This window comes from Cyprinodon tularosa, unplaced genomic scaffold (assembly GCF_016077235.1).
Source record: "Cyprinodon tularosa strain WSP-4 unplaced genomic scaffold, ASM1607723v1 ctg1089, whole genome shotgun sequence".
In the NCBI taxonomy this organism is placed as follows: domain Eukaryota; kingdom Metazoa; phylum Chordata; class Actinopteri; order Cyprinodontiformes; family Cyprinodontidae; genus Cyprinodon; species Cyprinodon tularosa.
This window is the reverse complement of record NW_024037881.1, coordinates 113,505-130,831: the sequence shown is the minus strand read 5'-3', so window position 1 is coordinate 130,831 and position 17,327 is coordinate 113,505. Positions and strand designations below refer to the sequence as shown.

Sequence of the window (17,327 nt, the reverse complement as noted above, 5' to 3'; positions counted from 1 at the left end):
CACTGGACAAGTCCAAAGGAAAAGAGTGTGACATGGAAACATGAACATCCAACTAACTTAATGATTAATGAGTTGCTACAAGCATGCTTAGTGTGAGGGGTTGTATTTGAGTCAATGCAATCAACTGGTTTTCCTTAGATAGAAAACTTTGAATCAATTTGACTCTATGATCTGGTTGAACTGTAAAGTGCCTTGAGATGACATGTGTTGTGAATTTGGCGCTATAGAAATAAACTGAATTGAATTCCAGCTCCAGTCTAGAGCTGTTGCTCTGCAACCTTTGGGTTTATTTCTGCTCCAAACAGCCCAATCAGATCATCTATTATCTCTTATTAAATTGCATCAAGAATGGCAAAGGCCTGATAATGAGCGAATCATTTACCGTATATTTAGGTTTTCTGGAGCATCTGTAAAATGCATGGCAGAGGCTCTCAGTGACTGGAGTCTGACACCACTGGGCTAACTAGACTAACCAGGAAATAACCACAGAACCTGAGTGGAAGCAGCAAATGAAAGATCTGGAAACACCTCCACTGTGAAATGACACAAATAAATCCTTTTTCCAGTTTCTCACTGTGTTTCCTCTATCCTCCATGTTTAAAATGCGTTTCTGTTCCTGCACATCTGATTAAAAAACTGACCTCCACAGCAGTGTCGTGCTGCAGAATCCTGTTAATCACTCCATATACTGCGAGCCCAGTGATTAGGAAACACCTAAAACATCCAGGAAATCGGTGCTTGAAGAGGAGGTTTGGAACCACTGATGTGGGATACGCAGATGATCAATCAGATGAGAGGATGATGGAACATTTTAGGAGATGTGAAATATGTCAACACCTTGAACACATTATCCCAATAGTAAAACACGGTGGTGTTAGCATCATGGTCTGAGCGCGCCTCAGTTCAAGGAGATCTAGATACAGGATAATAAGACGTATAATGACGCACTTTAACCTTAACAAGTCCGTATTTAAAAGCACAACCAGAATTGCAATGGTTCAGGTATAGGCAGAGGGCCTGAAGTCCAAACCACAACAAAGGCTAGAACTTATATATTCCCCAGATGCCTATTATACAATCTGCCTGGAATTGAGCTATTTTGCAACAACAAATGGCAAAAAGAAGGAAATCAGTCTGTAGATGTGTAAAGTTAACGGATACACACCTGACAGACATGAAGCTTTATCTGCAGCAGGTTCTACCAAGTAGCCCACTGACACAGGAGACAATAAATGCATCAATATTATAATTGTTACATTGCTGTTTATTATATAGAATATGTTTATTTTCATGTTTGTAATGTAATTCAATGTTAACTTTAGTGCAATAACGAATCTATGTTTAAATTTTCCTTTCTTTACCAATGAAATAGCAACATTGTTGGACTGGAGCTTCATTCACCATCGCCCTCTAGTGGCTGCCTTAGCTAAATGCCATCATTTCAAATAAAAACACAATTACTGTTCTGAAGGTGTAAATAATTAGTCCTACATCAAAATACGATAAGGCTTAGATTGAAAAAAAAAACATTTCCTGTCAGTAGTTAATCTCCAGATGCGATTAAAGATATTCAGCTTTTAGTTTGAAGGTGCATGTCAGTTTTTTGCCAACGCTGTGGATGATTTTCTGCTCTGTTGAGCAATCGGCTCATCCCTGGTTCTCTCCTTAATTAGCCAGCAGTAGAGGACACACTGGCTAATCAAAGAATAAAGCAAAATAAATACAAAACATTCCATTAAAAATATATGATTGAAAATCAAAGCCCACAAGGAATGTTCTTATTCCAGTTTCTTCTTTTTAATCTCAGAACACAAACCAAAAAAAAAAAAAAAATCCAAAATGTGTTTGCCTTCTGTGCAGCTAACTCACCCTTCTTTTAAAACAAAACAGGAAATAATTTATGCATCCTTTTATTAAAATCATGTCTACAAAAATAAAATCAAATACGAGGACTAAGGCTTTACAGAAAAAAAATGAACATTATAAAACAAGTGGGCTGGATTTCTCTATATTACACATGACTGAGACCAAATAAAAAGATCATGAGATGGAAATTAAAAATGTGTTTATGCATACAGTAGTTTGCACTGTGCAGGGAAATCTATATGTGCAACATATATATTTATATATATATATAAAAAAAACAAATGTAATCATTTTGAGCTGCTTTTAATCCAGCCAGTTAGGGTCACAACATTGAAGTCAATGTACAAGTTAATGCTTGAAAAGGAAGATGCACGAAGTGTAGAGGTAGAAACAGGAAATACAACCACTGTAGTTGACTAGTAGAGGAGGGGAGGAATAAAGAAGAGATGGAAGGTAAGAGATTTAGATAAACTGATCCTGATTCATCTGATCCAGACCAGCGATGATATTTATTGTGCTTTCAAACTGACAAAACAGAAAAAAAAACATCTCTGCTGGTCTGTGGTGCCGAAAAATCAGCAGCCGAAATGGTAAATAAAAGATTTTCCCTTCAAAGCCCCACTTTGGTAGATCTCTGTTCAACTTTAGCAAGTCTCTTCAGGATCAGCTGTGAATGTGATTTTCTGCTGTTTTCCTGTCCCTCCTTCAGAGAATGTAAACACCTATTATTTTCATTTTCTTTCCAACAGCATAGAGATAGGCTGCTAATCTGGCAGCCTATCTCTCAGCCTATCAGCCTATCATTACCAAGAAATCAGCTGAGATTCATTAAAATCTCAGTAATAAACAAAGAACTTAGTGAAATTTAAACAAAAAAAATGTAGCTTGTGGTGTTTTAGTAAAGATAAAGTTAAAAGAAGGAGAAAAGTACTTGGATTTAGTGTTCCTTACTGTAACCCAGGACTAACAATAATATGTAGGTTTAACAACAAAAAAACAAACAAAAACAAAACAAGCACCCAAACTGGGAGGAAATGGGACTGATGGGGCGTACTTGGGGCTAGCTCAAGATACAAACCGTTAGCATGACTCTAAAGCTATGCTAACATGGGGCTTAGCTGTTTTTATTAAGTTTTACTCTCTTTTAACAAAAGAAGCCCACAGTCGGCTCAATGTTTTGCCTCTTTGCCATTTCGTACTTTTTATTTTAGCTGTGAGCTCCACTTTTTTGGAGGCATTTTGTACCGAATACATTCAGAACAGTTTGTCAACCAATTCTTTGTAATGAACTTCTATAACCTCATTAGAATTTACTACAAGAAAAAGGCTTTGATTAATGAGACTGACAGGCAGGATTTCTTTTACGTTGTTTTGGTTTGATCCGGTGGAAATTAATTATCTGCATAAATGGTCCAAATGCGGATCTGAACCGCAGTTTTAACGGATATATAAAATATTTAGCAAATAATATATTTTTAATTCAAAAATATATTAGATTTAAACATTTCAAACCTATTTTTATTAAATCCATTTATCATTTTAAAAGTACAGTTATAGAATGATGTCTTTATGGGCAGAAACTAGAGTTAGGCAAGAGAGAAATGGGCTTATGTGTTAGCGAAGGTATAATAAACCATTACAGATTTTTACTAGTATGTTGCCAAACCTTGATCCAAAATAACTGACACACCAATAAATTGAAAATAAAAATCTATGCTGGTCATCTTCATCCCTTTAAGCTTAATGTATGTGTAGGAAAATGGCAGCCATTTTTTTTCCCTCTTTTAATGGTTTAAAGTGGGCTTCTGTGAGGCGTCTGTAAGTAGTCATTATCTGACTGCACCTACATGAAGTTTTTGAGTTAAAGTGAGTCTGCATCGTATGTACAATCTAACGGTTAGTTTCTAGCATTCATGCAAACTCATGCGAGGATGACATGGAGGGGTTCGTGCGTTTCTGATGATGTTCCATCAGAACGCCGGCTTCCGCTCTGCGTTACTAACAACCCAACAGAACCCTACTTTAGCTAACCAGAACCACGGCTTTAAAGAAAGGTTCTAAACAGGTTCTGGTTAAAATCTACAGCTATTTGTAATCAAATAACGACTTGTTGGCTGATGTAAAATAGATGACTTTTTGAAGTGGTTGTAGATGAATTTCATTACTTTTTACATGGGATTTTGTTCTAGTTTTATGCTAAGCTAACAGGCTAACATGCATGAAAGCAGTTGAGTTTACCAGACGTTTTTTTCTGGACTTCTTCCTGACACTTTAAACTTAAAGGCGGTCCAGCACAAAATGAGACGTAAACATCTTGTAGTTTTCTACCTACTTGAACCAAACACTGAGTTACGACTGAGGGTTGTAGCATGAAGCACCGCCGGTGCTCAGATTTGGTTGTGACTTGTTAAACCTCCGTAATGATGAAAGCTGGCATGATGTGAGCAGCTGTGTGTCTCTGCAGAGATCCCTCCAGATAAATCAAACCTACCTGCTTTTTCAGTAGTAAACAGAGCAGTAGTGTCTCCCAAAGTAAAGTAAAATGTGACGTTAGTAAAAGTTCTGCCGTGGGGAGCAGCCTTCCTGTAGCGCCTGTAGAAGCTGAAACCACAGTGATTCAGTGAGTTTAGTGGTGCTCGTGTTTCCTTACGCAGTGCAAATCACCTGAATTAATCAGACACAGTCCTTCGGCCGGGTTGGAAGGTGAACGTGGTGTCCGCCGCTCCCCGGTCAGGGGGAGATGCATTATGGGTAAAGTGCTGGGGTGACGGGTCCCTCGGAAAGTTTCCTTAAATTAACATTTCAACACTTCTCTGCTCCGTTCCTTCAACCAGCTCACCAGAACCAAACAAAAGTCTTTTTTTTTTTTTCCTTCACAATAATCCAACTTGTCTTTTTTTTCCTCCACTTCAATTTCTCACACTTCCTTCTTCCTTTTCACCAGCAAACTCTTCATTTCTCTTAGCTCTCTTCATGCTTTTTCCTTTAAAGTCAACCATCAAGCTTTCTCCCATGTAGTCTGGATAAGCGGCGCACAGACCTGCATTGGAATCCCCAGACTAATTAGTGTTCAACATCTGTGCATGTGGAGATCAGCTCAGAATCCAGTCGACAGGATTTTGGGCTCCGCTGTCGTTCCCTCGTTCCCTGTTTGGTTCAAATCCAAGCAGAAAACAAGAAGTTAAACATCTAAGAACTAAAACTGGGTTAAATGGTCAAAGATCCAAATAGAGGTTTTTCTCACAAACCGTCTCCTGAGCTGCGGTCCATGGAGGGCGTCCTGGAGACGGTTGCAGAGGGACACGGTTGGTCCTCTGCCTCATCTCTGAGCGACTCTAGCAGCTTATTATGGGCCGTCTCGATCTCCTGCAGAGGCGTCAAAACATCAATAATCAGCAGAAACACTAAGAAATATTCTTCTTGTCATCCAAACCACCAGTGGAGATTCTAGATGAGTTTTACAAGGAAGGCCAGTGATTCGTCATGGAGGCAAATAAAAGAATAATAGAAAAAAATATATAGTGAATTTTAGTTAATTAAAGGATCCACAGATCTGTAGCTTCTTTAGCTTTAAATGATTAAATACATTCTAAAGTCGTAGGGAAGTGGCGGTTCCAACCATTGCATTTCTGAATTCTCCCGAGTGTTGCAGATTGGTTGTTTATGTGGCGGGATTGTTTTGGCAGAAGGTTCGCAAGCAAGTTTGGTTGTGACCGGTTTGTCTGAAGCATCTTGCTAACCAGTTAGCAACGTGCTAGTAGGTTCCCAATGCGAAATTCCATTGAAACCAAGTAGCACTAAATTGGTGACTTAGCAACGACACTGTCAAGGAACGCTATGGACAGCGGAAACATGCAAGAGGAGGAGAATTTAGTGTCGGAGGTCGTGGATGAGTCTCCTCTGTCGTACATATTTTATTTAGAGGAGGAAAGCGGGACAAAATTGTTGTTGAAAAAGACGCCAGGGCGGCAGAAGCTTGGTTTGGTGTAGAAGGCTTCCAGCCGTACATGTTTGAGCCCTCGCCTCGCAACGTTGCCAGTTCTGTTAGCTCTACGCCTGCTGAAGACACAGACGTCCATCCCTGTTAAAACTGGGACGGAACTCAATGGGAAAGGAAATGATTCTTATTTCAACCGTTGCGTATATTAGCTGCGACATATGAATCAAGATGCTATGACCTAAAAAATCTGATTGACAGGTGACCGTTGATATATGATTGGATGAATTTAAAGACAGGATTTTTTTTTTTTTAAGTAGAAATTTTCTACATTTTGGGACAATATGGTCTGATAAAGAGTATATTTATAGATACATGTTTAAACCAAAATGATTTGACATTTAAAGATGATTTCCCTATGACTTTACAGGAGAAATATAAATATTTGCTCTTAGCAGCTAAATAAGATGATCGACAGGAGGATTCTGAACCTTAAAACTAGATAATTAGATAATAGTTATTTTTTTTTCTTTTTTAAACAAAAATAATTTTATTCCATCTGCAGATGATCTTTAACCTGGCAGTAGCCAGAATGAAATGTGTAGAACTGAGTTGAGTTCTACATTATCAATCTATGATGGCTGCCGTTTGGTCCCCCCATGAAAAGGAGAGACGTTTAGTACAATACTTTGAGCTGATTGGATGACATGCCAGCTAGTACCAGCCTTCTATTATACGCTTTCAGCCAATTTATTGTGATTTTATGTTATTGGCATCTTATCTGTTTGTGTCCACTCTGTTCTCTCATGTAGTGTCTTGTTTAATGTTCACTGTTTTTACCTGCCTTAGGACTAGGGTTGTCACGATACTAAACTTTTCAACTCGATACCGATACTAAGGAAAATATTCGATACTCGATACCATTTTCGATACCACAAGGATAAAAACAAAGACTCCAAAATTCAACAGAAATATTTTCATTAATAAATAAAATACAATAAATAAATACAATAAACAATAAGAACAATGTTTTGAGGTTGTATGATGTGCACAATATTAAGCAAGCTTGATAAAAAACGTATAAAATTAAGTGTTCCTTCCTTGTCTATGCTTTGCACACATAACAATGACACTAGCCAAACCGGTTAAGAAACAAAAATAATTCTCAGCAGCTGCACCTCATACAAAAAAAAAGTCTGAAACTGAAAAGTGCACAAAATTATTCAATCACACAGTGTTCTGAAAGTGCATTGTCATCTATTCTGCACTTAAGATGAATGACTGCTTAGGTGCCACTAGTGGTGGCACTGTATCCATACTTTTAAAAACGAGTATTGTATCCGGATACAACATTTCAGTATCGATACTTTTTTGAGTATTGATACTTTTGACAACCCTACTTAGGACAGCGGATGCAAACTAGCTGTTGTGCTAATCCTGACATATTTACATTGATGCTTTATGCTGACATGTTGATGAATGTACATTGTCCTAATTCAGATTAAAAAAAATAAAAAAATTGTAGCAGCGAATCTTCATGTTTTGTAAGCTGATTAATCGAACTTTTTCCAAATTCTGTCAGAAGAAAAGCCCAGACATCTTTCCCATCTAAAATTTCACAAAGTGCTTCTCTTTGTTCCTTTAAAAAAAAAAGAAATTGTCGCTATTTTAGCTAAAACAATTGCGGTGTCAAGTGAGTGAGTCCTCCAGCTGAGTCCTCCAGCGTAGCCATGTTTGTTATGCCCCAGCAAGGCCTTTTTCACTGTCCAACCCATAAAAAACACTGCTGGCATGTCATTGGTCCAACTCGTTATGAGATGGACGTATTAGCGGGAATCTTTCAAGATGGATTTGTTGTGAGACTGAAACCTCAGATCTCGTGACAATCCAGCTTTCAGCGCAAGGTTAGATTATCTGACCTTCCTGCCTAAATCACAGTAATAAACACCTATTTCAAGAAAAAATTATTTTTCAGTTTGGTGGCAGAACCAGTTTTAGATATTTGATTCTAGTTTAGTTTTATTTAGCTGTAACTTTTTATTAAATAACTCAGACCTCAATTTCAGTCAAAATAACAACGATCATATTGAACAGCCATAGTTTTAGTTAGCTATAGTTTTATTTATTTTTTTGTTTGTTTGAGTTTTAACTATATAACCCTGGTAAAGGCGTGAATATTTTAGCAAGGATCTAAATGATCAAGCTTTCTGCTTCTTAGAGACTAAAGAAGAAAAAAAAGAACCTCACCTTCAGTTTGTGCAATTTGCTCATCAAACCCTCGATGGTGAGAAAAATCTCATCCACGTTTTTTATCACGTGGCTTTGCTGTGCAGCTTCTGCTGGGCCCGTTTCTTCTTCTTCTTCTTCTTCTTCTTCTTCTACATCTAATTCCAATTGCATAGTTTCTGTCTCTGATTGGCTGAACTCTGAGCAGCAGGCTGCTGCTTCATCCTCTGGTTGAATCTGTGCCGACAACACTTCCTCTAGACGCAGAGGGACACCGCGGTTGGCGGTGGGTGTGGCAGGGTCACGGACGTCATCGGTGACGCTCTCTCCCTGCTCTGAGGGTAACACCAGATAGAACATGTTCCCTGGAAACCAGAGAGGCGATTTTAGTTTGACATTTTCACCTCAGCTGCAGGTTATTTTTGATTACTTCAGTAATTTAAGTTTGTTTGTGTCATAAAACTGAAGCAGGCGACTCATTTTGCCTCCATTACCCTGCTGGTTGACCTCGCCTCTAGACTGGGACGGCAGGTGGGAGGGGAGGCTGACATCATCAGTGATGCCATCAGGGGCAGAAGAAGAAGGAGTAGGAGGAGGAGCACCCGCAACCACAGCTACACATAGAGGACCAACGTGTGACGAAGAGTGAAAGAGTGAAAGAAAGCGGAAAGGTGAAGAAGAACAAAAAGTTTGTTTTTTTGATTTTTGCAGGCAAATTAAATTTAAAGAATAAATAATCACAGGTTGAAAAGAAACATGCAAAGACTCCCAGAATTCAAAGACTAATCATGGTCAGATAATAGCAGCGTTTCCATTACCCCTCAGATTGCGTGAATTGTTAATTTAATGGACGTACCGCAATTGCGAAACTCTGAATCTTTCAAATTAGAAGAATATTATCATAGTTCTGCGCACATTTGCATCGGAAATGCAGCTAATATCTTTAATTTTAGTCATCATCACCAGTGAGGATTAAAGGATTAAATATAAGAACAAGATCATTTAACGTTAGACCTCGCAGCAGTTTTTTTTACCTTTCCTCACAACCTTGACACTGGTTTGCCTGCTGAGTGTGGGCGGATCTTCTGGAGGCGGAGATTCTGGAGGCCTAGCTTTTGGGGGCGGAGCCTCTGGCTCCAATTCATTGATGCAGAAGTCGAGCACCGTCTCCAGGGACTCCTGTCGTCTCCTCTCGGCATTTCCGTTGCTCATGGTGTTGGTGGGGGTGTCGTCTGTATCGTGGCTCCACCTGTCCTCCTCTACATGCGGTAAAATGAGCCTCCGTAGAGTTTCCACTGTGGAGGAAACGAAAAATAAGAAGGATTGAAAATGTTTATCATCATATAAAACCTTCAGAACTTCCGGTTCTGATTCTTTCTCACCGTCGTGTAAAGCTGCTTCCGCTACGCCGACTGCCTGGTCCTCATCGCTGCCATCAGCGTCAGGTTGCTCTGTAGGAAGGTCGCCCAGCTCGTGGTCATTATGGGATGGAAGGCTCTCCATGAAGTCTGACTGCTCCTCTACAGGATGGACTGATGGATTAAAAAAGTAGAAGCATTAAAAACAACCATAGAAGCTTCAGTCGCAAAAGGAAGAAACACAAAGTTTTATCTATGGAGAGAGAATAAAGTATTAGAGGTAAGGAAAGGAAATCCTTACATTAACACCTGAACTAAACAAAAATTAAATAAATGAGTAAAATAACAAAAACGATTCTCTTTAAAACTTCATTTAAACAAGGTTTATACAGGAACGACTAACTCTAATTTAATGTTTTTTAATGCTCTTAGAAATAATTTAATGCCATCAACAAGTACCCATGATATATATATTGTATATATATATATATATATATATATATATATATATATATATATATATATATATATAAAACATAACGTATGTTATTTGCTTTTAGTGTGAACATTTGTTCTCTTGAATAGATTTATTTTCAAAATTATTTTCCCCTTTCAGATCACTTTTTTCTTAACTTTAATAAAAACCAAAAAAACAACTTCATATTCCTCTTTAAACAGTGAAAAAAAAAAAAAAAAGTTTCTCTGGATTCTTTTCTTGAGCAAAACAGATCAGTGTTTTTTTTTACCTTCAGTTAAAACTGGTGAACTTCTGTTTGAACCAGGAGAACTAAAAAAAACAACCAAACAAAAAAAAAACATAATCAATTATTTCATAGAGCTGTGCTTTAAAAATGTAGCATTAGAAAGTAACTGCCAAACCTACAGTAATTAAAGATATTTTCAGTGACAGCAAACATTTAATCACAACCTGATTCTGAACAGGAGAAATACTCACGGAACAGGAAGTGATCTGTGATTGCTCTCTTTCAAACCACTGGTCGTCTTTTCAAGTAAATCTATCCAGCTGTGAAGCAAACAGCAAAAAGTCAGAAACTCATTCAGATACAGTGAAGAAAAAGTTAATTTTTAAAGAAAAGAAGAAGGAAGCTGGTCTGTGATCTGAAAGAGTCAAAGGAACCAGCTTACGTGTCTTTCTCAGATGGAGAAGCTGCCACCAGCTCATAGATCTGTGTCTCCGTGGTGCTGATGATGTACAGAGCTTTTTTATCTGGGACCAAAACAAACAAAAGCAGGTATTTGATAAAAAAAATGAACGAGACGTTCATCTAATTTGGTCCAACTCCTCCTGCAGCGTACCTGTAGCTACAGAGCGGACGATCAGAGAGTCCAGCTTCACCAGAGGGCTGAATGAGGTCTTGTTGTCTATGCTGCCCCCGCCTCCTCCTCCCAACCAGCGGGACGGATAGCGCAGCTGCAGCCGATCATCCGGGCCTTTCTGGAGGAGGAGCAGGCAGTCTGTCAGCAGCAGCGCCTGGATCTCTGTAGGAGGAGCACAGGAGGGGTTAGCAGGTCTGACGAGGCGGCGCTGCGCTGATCGCCGTCAGGAAAACCCACCTATCTGCTTGTCTTTGTTTATCTTCCAGATGAGCGGACCTTCGTGGATCATCGTCTTGGCGGTGAGGTCCAGACTCTAAACGACAGAGAGGCGAAGTTGTCAGAAATATCTGGTGACAGAACGCCGTTGCCAGGCTGAATGAAGGCCTTCTGTCCCACCTTGAACTGAGGTGCGGCATCCAGTCGGCGCTGGTACTGACTGAGGCGCTGCCGGTGCTCCGTCTCCCTCACGTCCTCGTTGACCGCCTTCAGTATCCCACGGAAACAGGCCTGGGCGCGCTGAAGCGACGGGAGGTCCGACGACCCGGCTGCAGGAGAAACGGCAGCAGGTTTCTTTGTAAATCAGATTGTTTCCATGGAAACGGCGTCGCTTAGAGAGCGTCTTGCTCACCCTTTGTGTGTTTGATGATCTTGTCGAGCAGCAGAGGGTATTTGGTGAGTCTCTGCATCTCAGACACCAGCAGGTCTTTCAGCTGCAGCCTACGACACTGAGGACTCGCCTCGCACTCCTGATTTGGAAACATTACGTCAAAAAGACGCAAAGCTTCTACGTTATTATGCTTTTCATTTATAACCAGTCAAGAAATATTAACTTTATAGGATAAAGAAAAACTAATAAGATAATATTACATAGAATACATTTTATCACTGCTGCACTTTAAGAAATGGAAATGTCTTGAGAACGTACTGAACAAAATCTGTTTTTTTATACATCCTGTGTGTACAAAATGATGATAAAGTTTGTCTAATGCTACGTTCACAAGCAGCAGAGGCAGCAGAAGCAGCTAGTTTACATGCAAAGTCAACGGTTGACGCGCATCTTGGCGCAGCAAAAAGTCTAGAAGCGCGTCTGAGCAGCTTATGAAAATTCTCATGAGCTTCTGAGCATCTGATGAACACGACCTGCTGCGAACGCAGCAGCTGCTGGAGTAAAAAAATTAAACTTTTTCTGCTCGACACGCCACATCAACCAATCAGAGAAGCTAATCTGGGAGCTGGAGGAGAGACAGACACTGCTGCTGTAGATCTCTGTGATCACTGAAACTGTTGATTAAAGTCGTAGGGAAATGGCCGTTCCAACTGTTTCTCCCAAGTGGTGCACGACTTTACAAGAGTGAAGTGTCAGAGGTCGTGGATGAGTCTCCTCCGTCATACATTTTTTATTTAGAGGAGGAAAGCGGGGATGAAGTTGTTGTGGAAGAGGACGCCAGGGCAGCAGAAGCTTGGTTTGGTGTAGAAGGCTTACAGCCGTACATCTTCGAGCCCTTGCCTCGCAACGCTGCCAGTTCTGTTAGCTCTACGCCTGCTGAAGACACAGACGTCCATTCCCGTGAACACTGGGACGGAACTCAATGGGAAAGGAAATTATTCTGATTTCAACCGTTGCGTATATTAGCTGCGACATATGAATCAAGATGCTATGACCGAAAAAATCTGATTGACAGATGAACGTTGATGTATGAATGGCTGAATTTAAGTGCACAAGCTGACGTATAACTAACTGACCAGCATAAGATTACAAAAAACCCCCACAGATTTAAAGACAGGATTTGTTTTTTAAATAGAAATTTTCTAAATTTTGGGACAATATGGTCTGATAAAGAGTACATTTATTTACATTTTTAAGCCAGAATGATTTGACATTTCAATATGATTTCCCTATGATTTTAACTTACAACCTGCCAGCAAAATATGTTTGATTTTATTATCCTGGTGCCTGCAGTTTGGGTTATGTACGTGAAAAACCCCTTCCAGCCGCCGTGAACAGTAGCGGAAAACCGCACAAAGGTGACCGGGCCAGAGGCTATTGAACAGGATTCCTAGTGAAAGCGCACCGCCGGTGTACGGAGGTCTGAGCGGCCACAATAGCGAAATATTATTTGAAGCTAGGATTGTAATCTGGATGACTTTCTCACTTAAAAACATTAAAACTACTTTTATTACCCACTGATCAAAGCAAATATAGCTGCCATTGTTACAGGCAAAGAAATGATAGAGTAGCTCCACCCAACGAGCATCACACCTGCTTTTCCACCGCGCAGCTAGAGCAGCAAAGATGCTTCAGCTGCAAGCAGAACTAAACTTGTACAAGCATCAAAAATGAAGCAGCACGCCTGTTTTTGCATCTTCTGCTGCTTGTTGTGTGAATGCAGCATAAGTGTCTAATATATGTAAAAATACAAAAAACAAATAAAGTTTTATGCCAAAGATGCACACCATACACCTTACAGGTTGAAATAGAAATAAAATCAATGCATTCAGATATGCTAATAGGAGCTGGGCTAATATAGGATGTCTGAACTCGCTAACATGTCATTAATTCAGACGGTGCAGAGTTTGAGGGACGCTGACCTGGATGATTTGAGCAAAGCGCGACTCTTTCCGTTTTTTGTTCTTGATGAGCTCCAGAGCCTGAGTCTGCTGGCAGCACAGCTGCGACACCTGTTCCTGAAACTCGTGTCCGGCTGCACCTTCGACCTGAAAAAAACAGAAAAACCGCAGTTTCAAAGTTAACGATGGACGACGGCCTTTAAAGAAGAAAAAGGCCCAGAGGATTATTCACCCTCCACCTTACTTAACAATGGGAATGCACGGCAGTTTTCTAACAATTATCCTTTTCTGAACACTCAGCCTGTAATTTACCCACATGGAACGTTTGTCACAGAAATACTGAATCTATTTTAAGGCTGAAACAATAATTGGATTAATCGATTACTGAAACAATCACCAAGGGGAAACGTTTTAGTCTCACCTGGTTTAATTCTGTAAAAAAAAATCTTCTTTAAGGAACCTTTTGCTATCTGATTAATCAATTAATTGAAAACGCTAATCAACAGAGTAATCAATTAACAAAATAATCATTAGCTGCAGCCCTGATTTAGGCTCCATTAGCGTTTAGAGAAACAGCTCAGCTGGCTCACCTTGGCCAGCAACACGTCTCCGATGTCCTGAACGATGGGACTCTCTCTCCTCGTCTTCATCTCCTCACAAAGACTCGCTGCAAACAAGTCAATCACAGAAATAGATCAGCCAGAATGTACAGGTATAATTCCCCATCAGTGGTGGAAGCATCAACACAGACGATGCTGCAGAGCCGCTGATTCCAGACAGCCTTCCTGCAGTGAAGCTCTACTGAAGGCTAAATGTTTCTGTGATTTATTCATTACGAGCAGAAACAAAGATTTTCCTCACATCATCTAAACACTGATGGATCGCTGGCTGCCTTTCATCAGGTTGTTCTTTACTTTCTCAGATCAATTTTACTTGCATGGTTTTACATTTTCTCATGCAAACATGGTGGGATCATTCATCCTGCTGGGGTTTTCCTTTTTTCTGGAATAGTGTTTATTCCGCTGGTAATTTCAATAACAAATGATATATTTTATCTTTGTTAAATTGTCTGAAAAGCACAATTTTTCAGCTTAAAACCTATTTTATAGCCAACTGAAGGTGGCCATTTTCAAAAATAGTTTTAAAATCATATTTTTCCTTTATCAAAAACAAGAAACCATCACATCCGACGTGTTGAACCACAAACAAACAGAGTGCGGATTAGTTCTCACTGTTTTTAGATGTGCAGACCTTTAACTGAATTATTTAATTCATTCATTAAATAAAGCCAGGCACGCACTGTGTGATTTTTTTCAATCGTTGCACGCAGCTATAGCTCACACTGTACAACAAAACCCTGCAGTTTCGTGGTATAGTCAGAGTTAACAGCTCACTATATATGTTCTCACACTGCCGCCAGATGCTCTGATGTGATCTACACTACCGTTCAAAAGTTTGGGGTCACAAATACCTTGTATTTTTTTATTTTGTCTTTCATTGTGTGCGATACATGTACACTGGCACCTTAACCCTTATTTATCTTGATATACTGTATATACATGGATATACTGTATATACATGGATATACTGTATATACATATATATATATATATATATATATATATATATATATATATATATATATATATATATATATATATATAGTTTATTCTTCTTAATGCACCTTTTTCCTCCTTGTTTGCACATTCTTTTATTACCATGCCAATATGTGACAAGTGAATTTCTCCGCTGTGAGATCAATAAAGCTCATCTAATCTAATTGAAATGTCCTTATTTTTGAAGGAAAGCACTGTACTTTTCAATGAAGATAACTTTAAACTAGTCTTAACTTTAAAGAAATACACTCTATGCATTGCTAATGTGGTAAATGACTATTCTAGCTGCAAATGTCTGGTTTTTGGTGCGATATCTACATAGGTGTATAGAGGCCCATTTCCAGCAACTATCACTCCAGTGTTCTAATGGTACAATGTGTTTGCTCATTGGCTCAGAAGGCTAATTGATGATTAGAAAACCCTTGTGCAATCATGTTCACACATCTGAAAACAGTTTAGCTTGTCACAGAAGCTACAAAACAGGCTACTGCGGGTACTATTTAATGAAGATGCCAGTTAGGGACCTGTAAGGCGTCTGTTTCTCAAACTAGAGACTCTAATGTACTTATCTTCTTGCTCAGTTGTGCAACGCGGCCTCCCACTTCTTTTTCTACTCTGGTTAGAGCCTGTTTGTGCTGTCCTCTGAAGGGAGTAGTACACCGTTGTAGGAAATCTTCAATTTCTTAGCAATTTCTCGCATGGAATAGCCTTCATTTTTTAAGAACAGCTAGAATAGTCATTTAACAAATTAGCAATGCATATAGTGTATTTCTTTAAAGTTAAGACTAGTTTAAAGGAATAGTACACCCAAAACATGATTAGCCTTCATTTTCTACTCACCCCCATGCTGAACAAAACTCTGGAGTACTTTTTTGATATCTCAAATGCATCTGGAGATCTGGGAGGCTTCTTGCTGTCTGCTGACATTCAAATAATGGAGGTCTATGGTGCCCGAGACAGAAAGGTCCATAAAAGTCCACAAAAACGTGTCAATATTCCTCCATACTGCTCGTCCAATGTAATCCAAGTGTCCTGAGTGGGTAGCATCCAGAATTTACTCGAAACGAAGTCATTTAGAACGTTTTAGAGCCTAAACAGTAGTGTATAGGATTTCCTAATAGCGCCCCCATGCGCGCTCACGATTCTACGGAAGCCGGCAGACCAAACCAGCGCATTCAGCTCGGCAAAGAACTCATGCTCTTCCTCAACACTGAAGTCCTCAGACATTTTTCTTTCGTTGTTTCTTTCTTTGCACAGGTAAACAGCACATTTCTTCTTCTACGCTTGCATTATCGGCAGAGCAGACGCTGAATGCGCACGTTCTTCCGGTTTGGTCTGCCGGCTTCCGTAGAATCGTGAGCGCGCATGGGGGCGCTATTAGGAAATCCTATACACTACTGTTTAGGCTCTAAAACGTTCTAAATGACTTCGTTTCGAGTAAATTCTGGATGCTACCCACTCAGGACACTTGGATTACATTGGACGAGCAGTATGGAGGAATATTGACACGTTTTTGTGGACTTTTATGGACCTTTCTGTCTCGGGCGCCATAGACCTCCATTATTTGAATGTCAGCAGACAGCAAGAAGCCTCCCAGATCTCCAGATGCATTTGAGATATCAAAAAAGTACTCCAGAGTTTTGTTCAGCATGGGGGTGAGTAGAAAATGAAGGCTAATCATGTTTTGGGTGTACTATTCCTTTAAAGTTATCTTCATTGAAAAGTACGGTGATTTTCCTTCAAAAATAAGGACATTTCAATGTGACCCCAAACTTTTGAACGGTAATGTATCTGCTCACACTGCACGTCTAAAAATGAACAACAATGTACAACACGCTGCCAGCCAGACTGACCGTGGAGTTCGTAAACCTGCGGCAGGTTTGGGAAGATGCAGGCCAGCTCCTCCGGGTTCAGCACGGATTTCAGCTTGCGGTAGAACACCTTATCCAGAACCCGTAAGGTCCGCAGGTGGGACACCTCGGTGGTGAAGAGCTCTGAATGGCACAGAGGAAACTCATAAATGAAAGACGCCTCAAAGTTTAGCCTTAGATCTCGCTAAAAGTGAGCCGTACCGTAGATGACGGCCTGCCGCTCCACCTCCTTGGGGCTGAGAGTTGCCAGGAGCTCAGGAGCAACCGTGTCCCTCCAGTTCTGACCGTCACACACCTCGTCCTCCAGCAACGCACCGTCCGGAAGCAGGGCCTGCTGGGAGTCCACACTCCTGATGGAGTAACATGTAGAGATGAGAGCCAGGATGAAGACACAAACAGGAAAAAAAAAAATTATTGACATTTTTAAATTCAGATTAAAAAGTGAAACAAAAAGCTGCTTAAAGACAGAATAAATAAACCAAATCCCCATTTAATTCTCTGTCTCTATTTCCTTATCTTCTGTGATTTTCATTCATCCTGAGCGAGG

The 17,327-nt window shown here is 39.9% G+C and overlaps 1 protein-coding gene across 7 annotated transcripts in view; it reads right to left on the bottom strand.

Annotated features, from left to right (window-relative positions):
• Positions 1 to 4,044: 4,044 nt before the first annotated feature.
• arhgef11 (Rho guanine nucleotide exchange factor (GEF) 11) overlaps positions 4,045 to 17,327 on the bottom strand; it is a 43,886-nt gene continuing 30,603 nt past the window's right edge. For 5 of the 7 annotated variants that reach the window (XM_038292625.1, XM_038292650.1, XM_038292656.1 and 2 more), the window contains 17 exons: positions 16,982 to 17,130; positions 16,763 to 16,903; positions 13,884 to 13,960; positions 13,315 to 13,440; positions 11,354 to 11,471; positions 11,122 to 11,270; positions 10,963 to 11,038; positions 10,705 to 10,887; positions 10,534 to 10,615; positions 10,343 to 10,411; positions 10,134 to 10,174; positions 9,412 to 9,561; positions 9,064 to 9,324; positions 8,524 to 8,643; positions 8,051 to 8,394; positions 5,111 to 5,232; positions 4,045 to 5,013 (listed from right to left, as the gene is read on the bottom strand). In XM_038292625.1, coding sequence (XP_038148553.1) covers positions 4,959 to 5,013; positions 5,111 to 5,232; positions 8,051 to 8,394; positions 8,524 to 8,643; positions 9,064 to 9,324; positions 9,412 to 9,561; positions 10,134 to 10,174; positions 10,343 to 10,411; positions 10,534 to 10,615; positions 10,705 to 10,887; positions 10,963 to 11,038; positions 11,122 to 11,270; positions 11,354 to 11,471; positions 13,315 to 13,440; positions 13,884 to 13,960; positions 16,763 to 16,903; positions 16,982 to 17,130 — 2,263 coding nt within the window. In that variant the 3' untranslated portion in view covers positions 4,045 to 4,958. The remainder of the gene's footprint in view (positions 5,014 to 5,110; positions 5,233 to 8,050; positions 8,395 to 8,523; positions 8,644 to 9,063; positions 9,325 to 9,411; positions 9,562 to 10,133; positions 10,175 to 10,342; positions 10,412 to 10,533; positions 10,616 to 10,704; positions 10,888 to 10,962; positions 11,039 to 11,121; positions 11,271 to 11,353; positions 11,472 to 13,314; positions 13,441 to 13,883; positions 13,961 to 16,762; positions 16,904 to 16,981; positions 17,131 to 17,327) is intronic. The other 2 variants (XM_038292635.1, XM_038292664.1) reach the window with 2 other exon arrangements.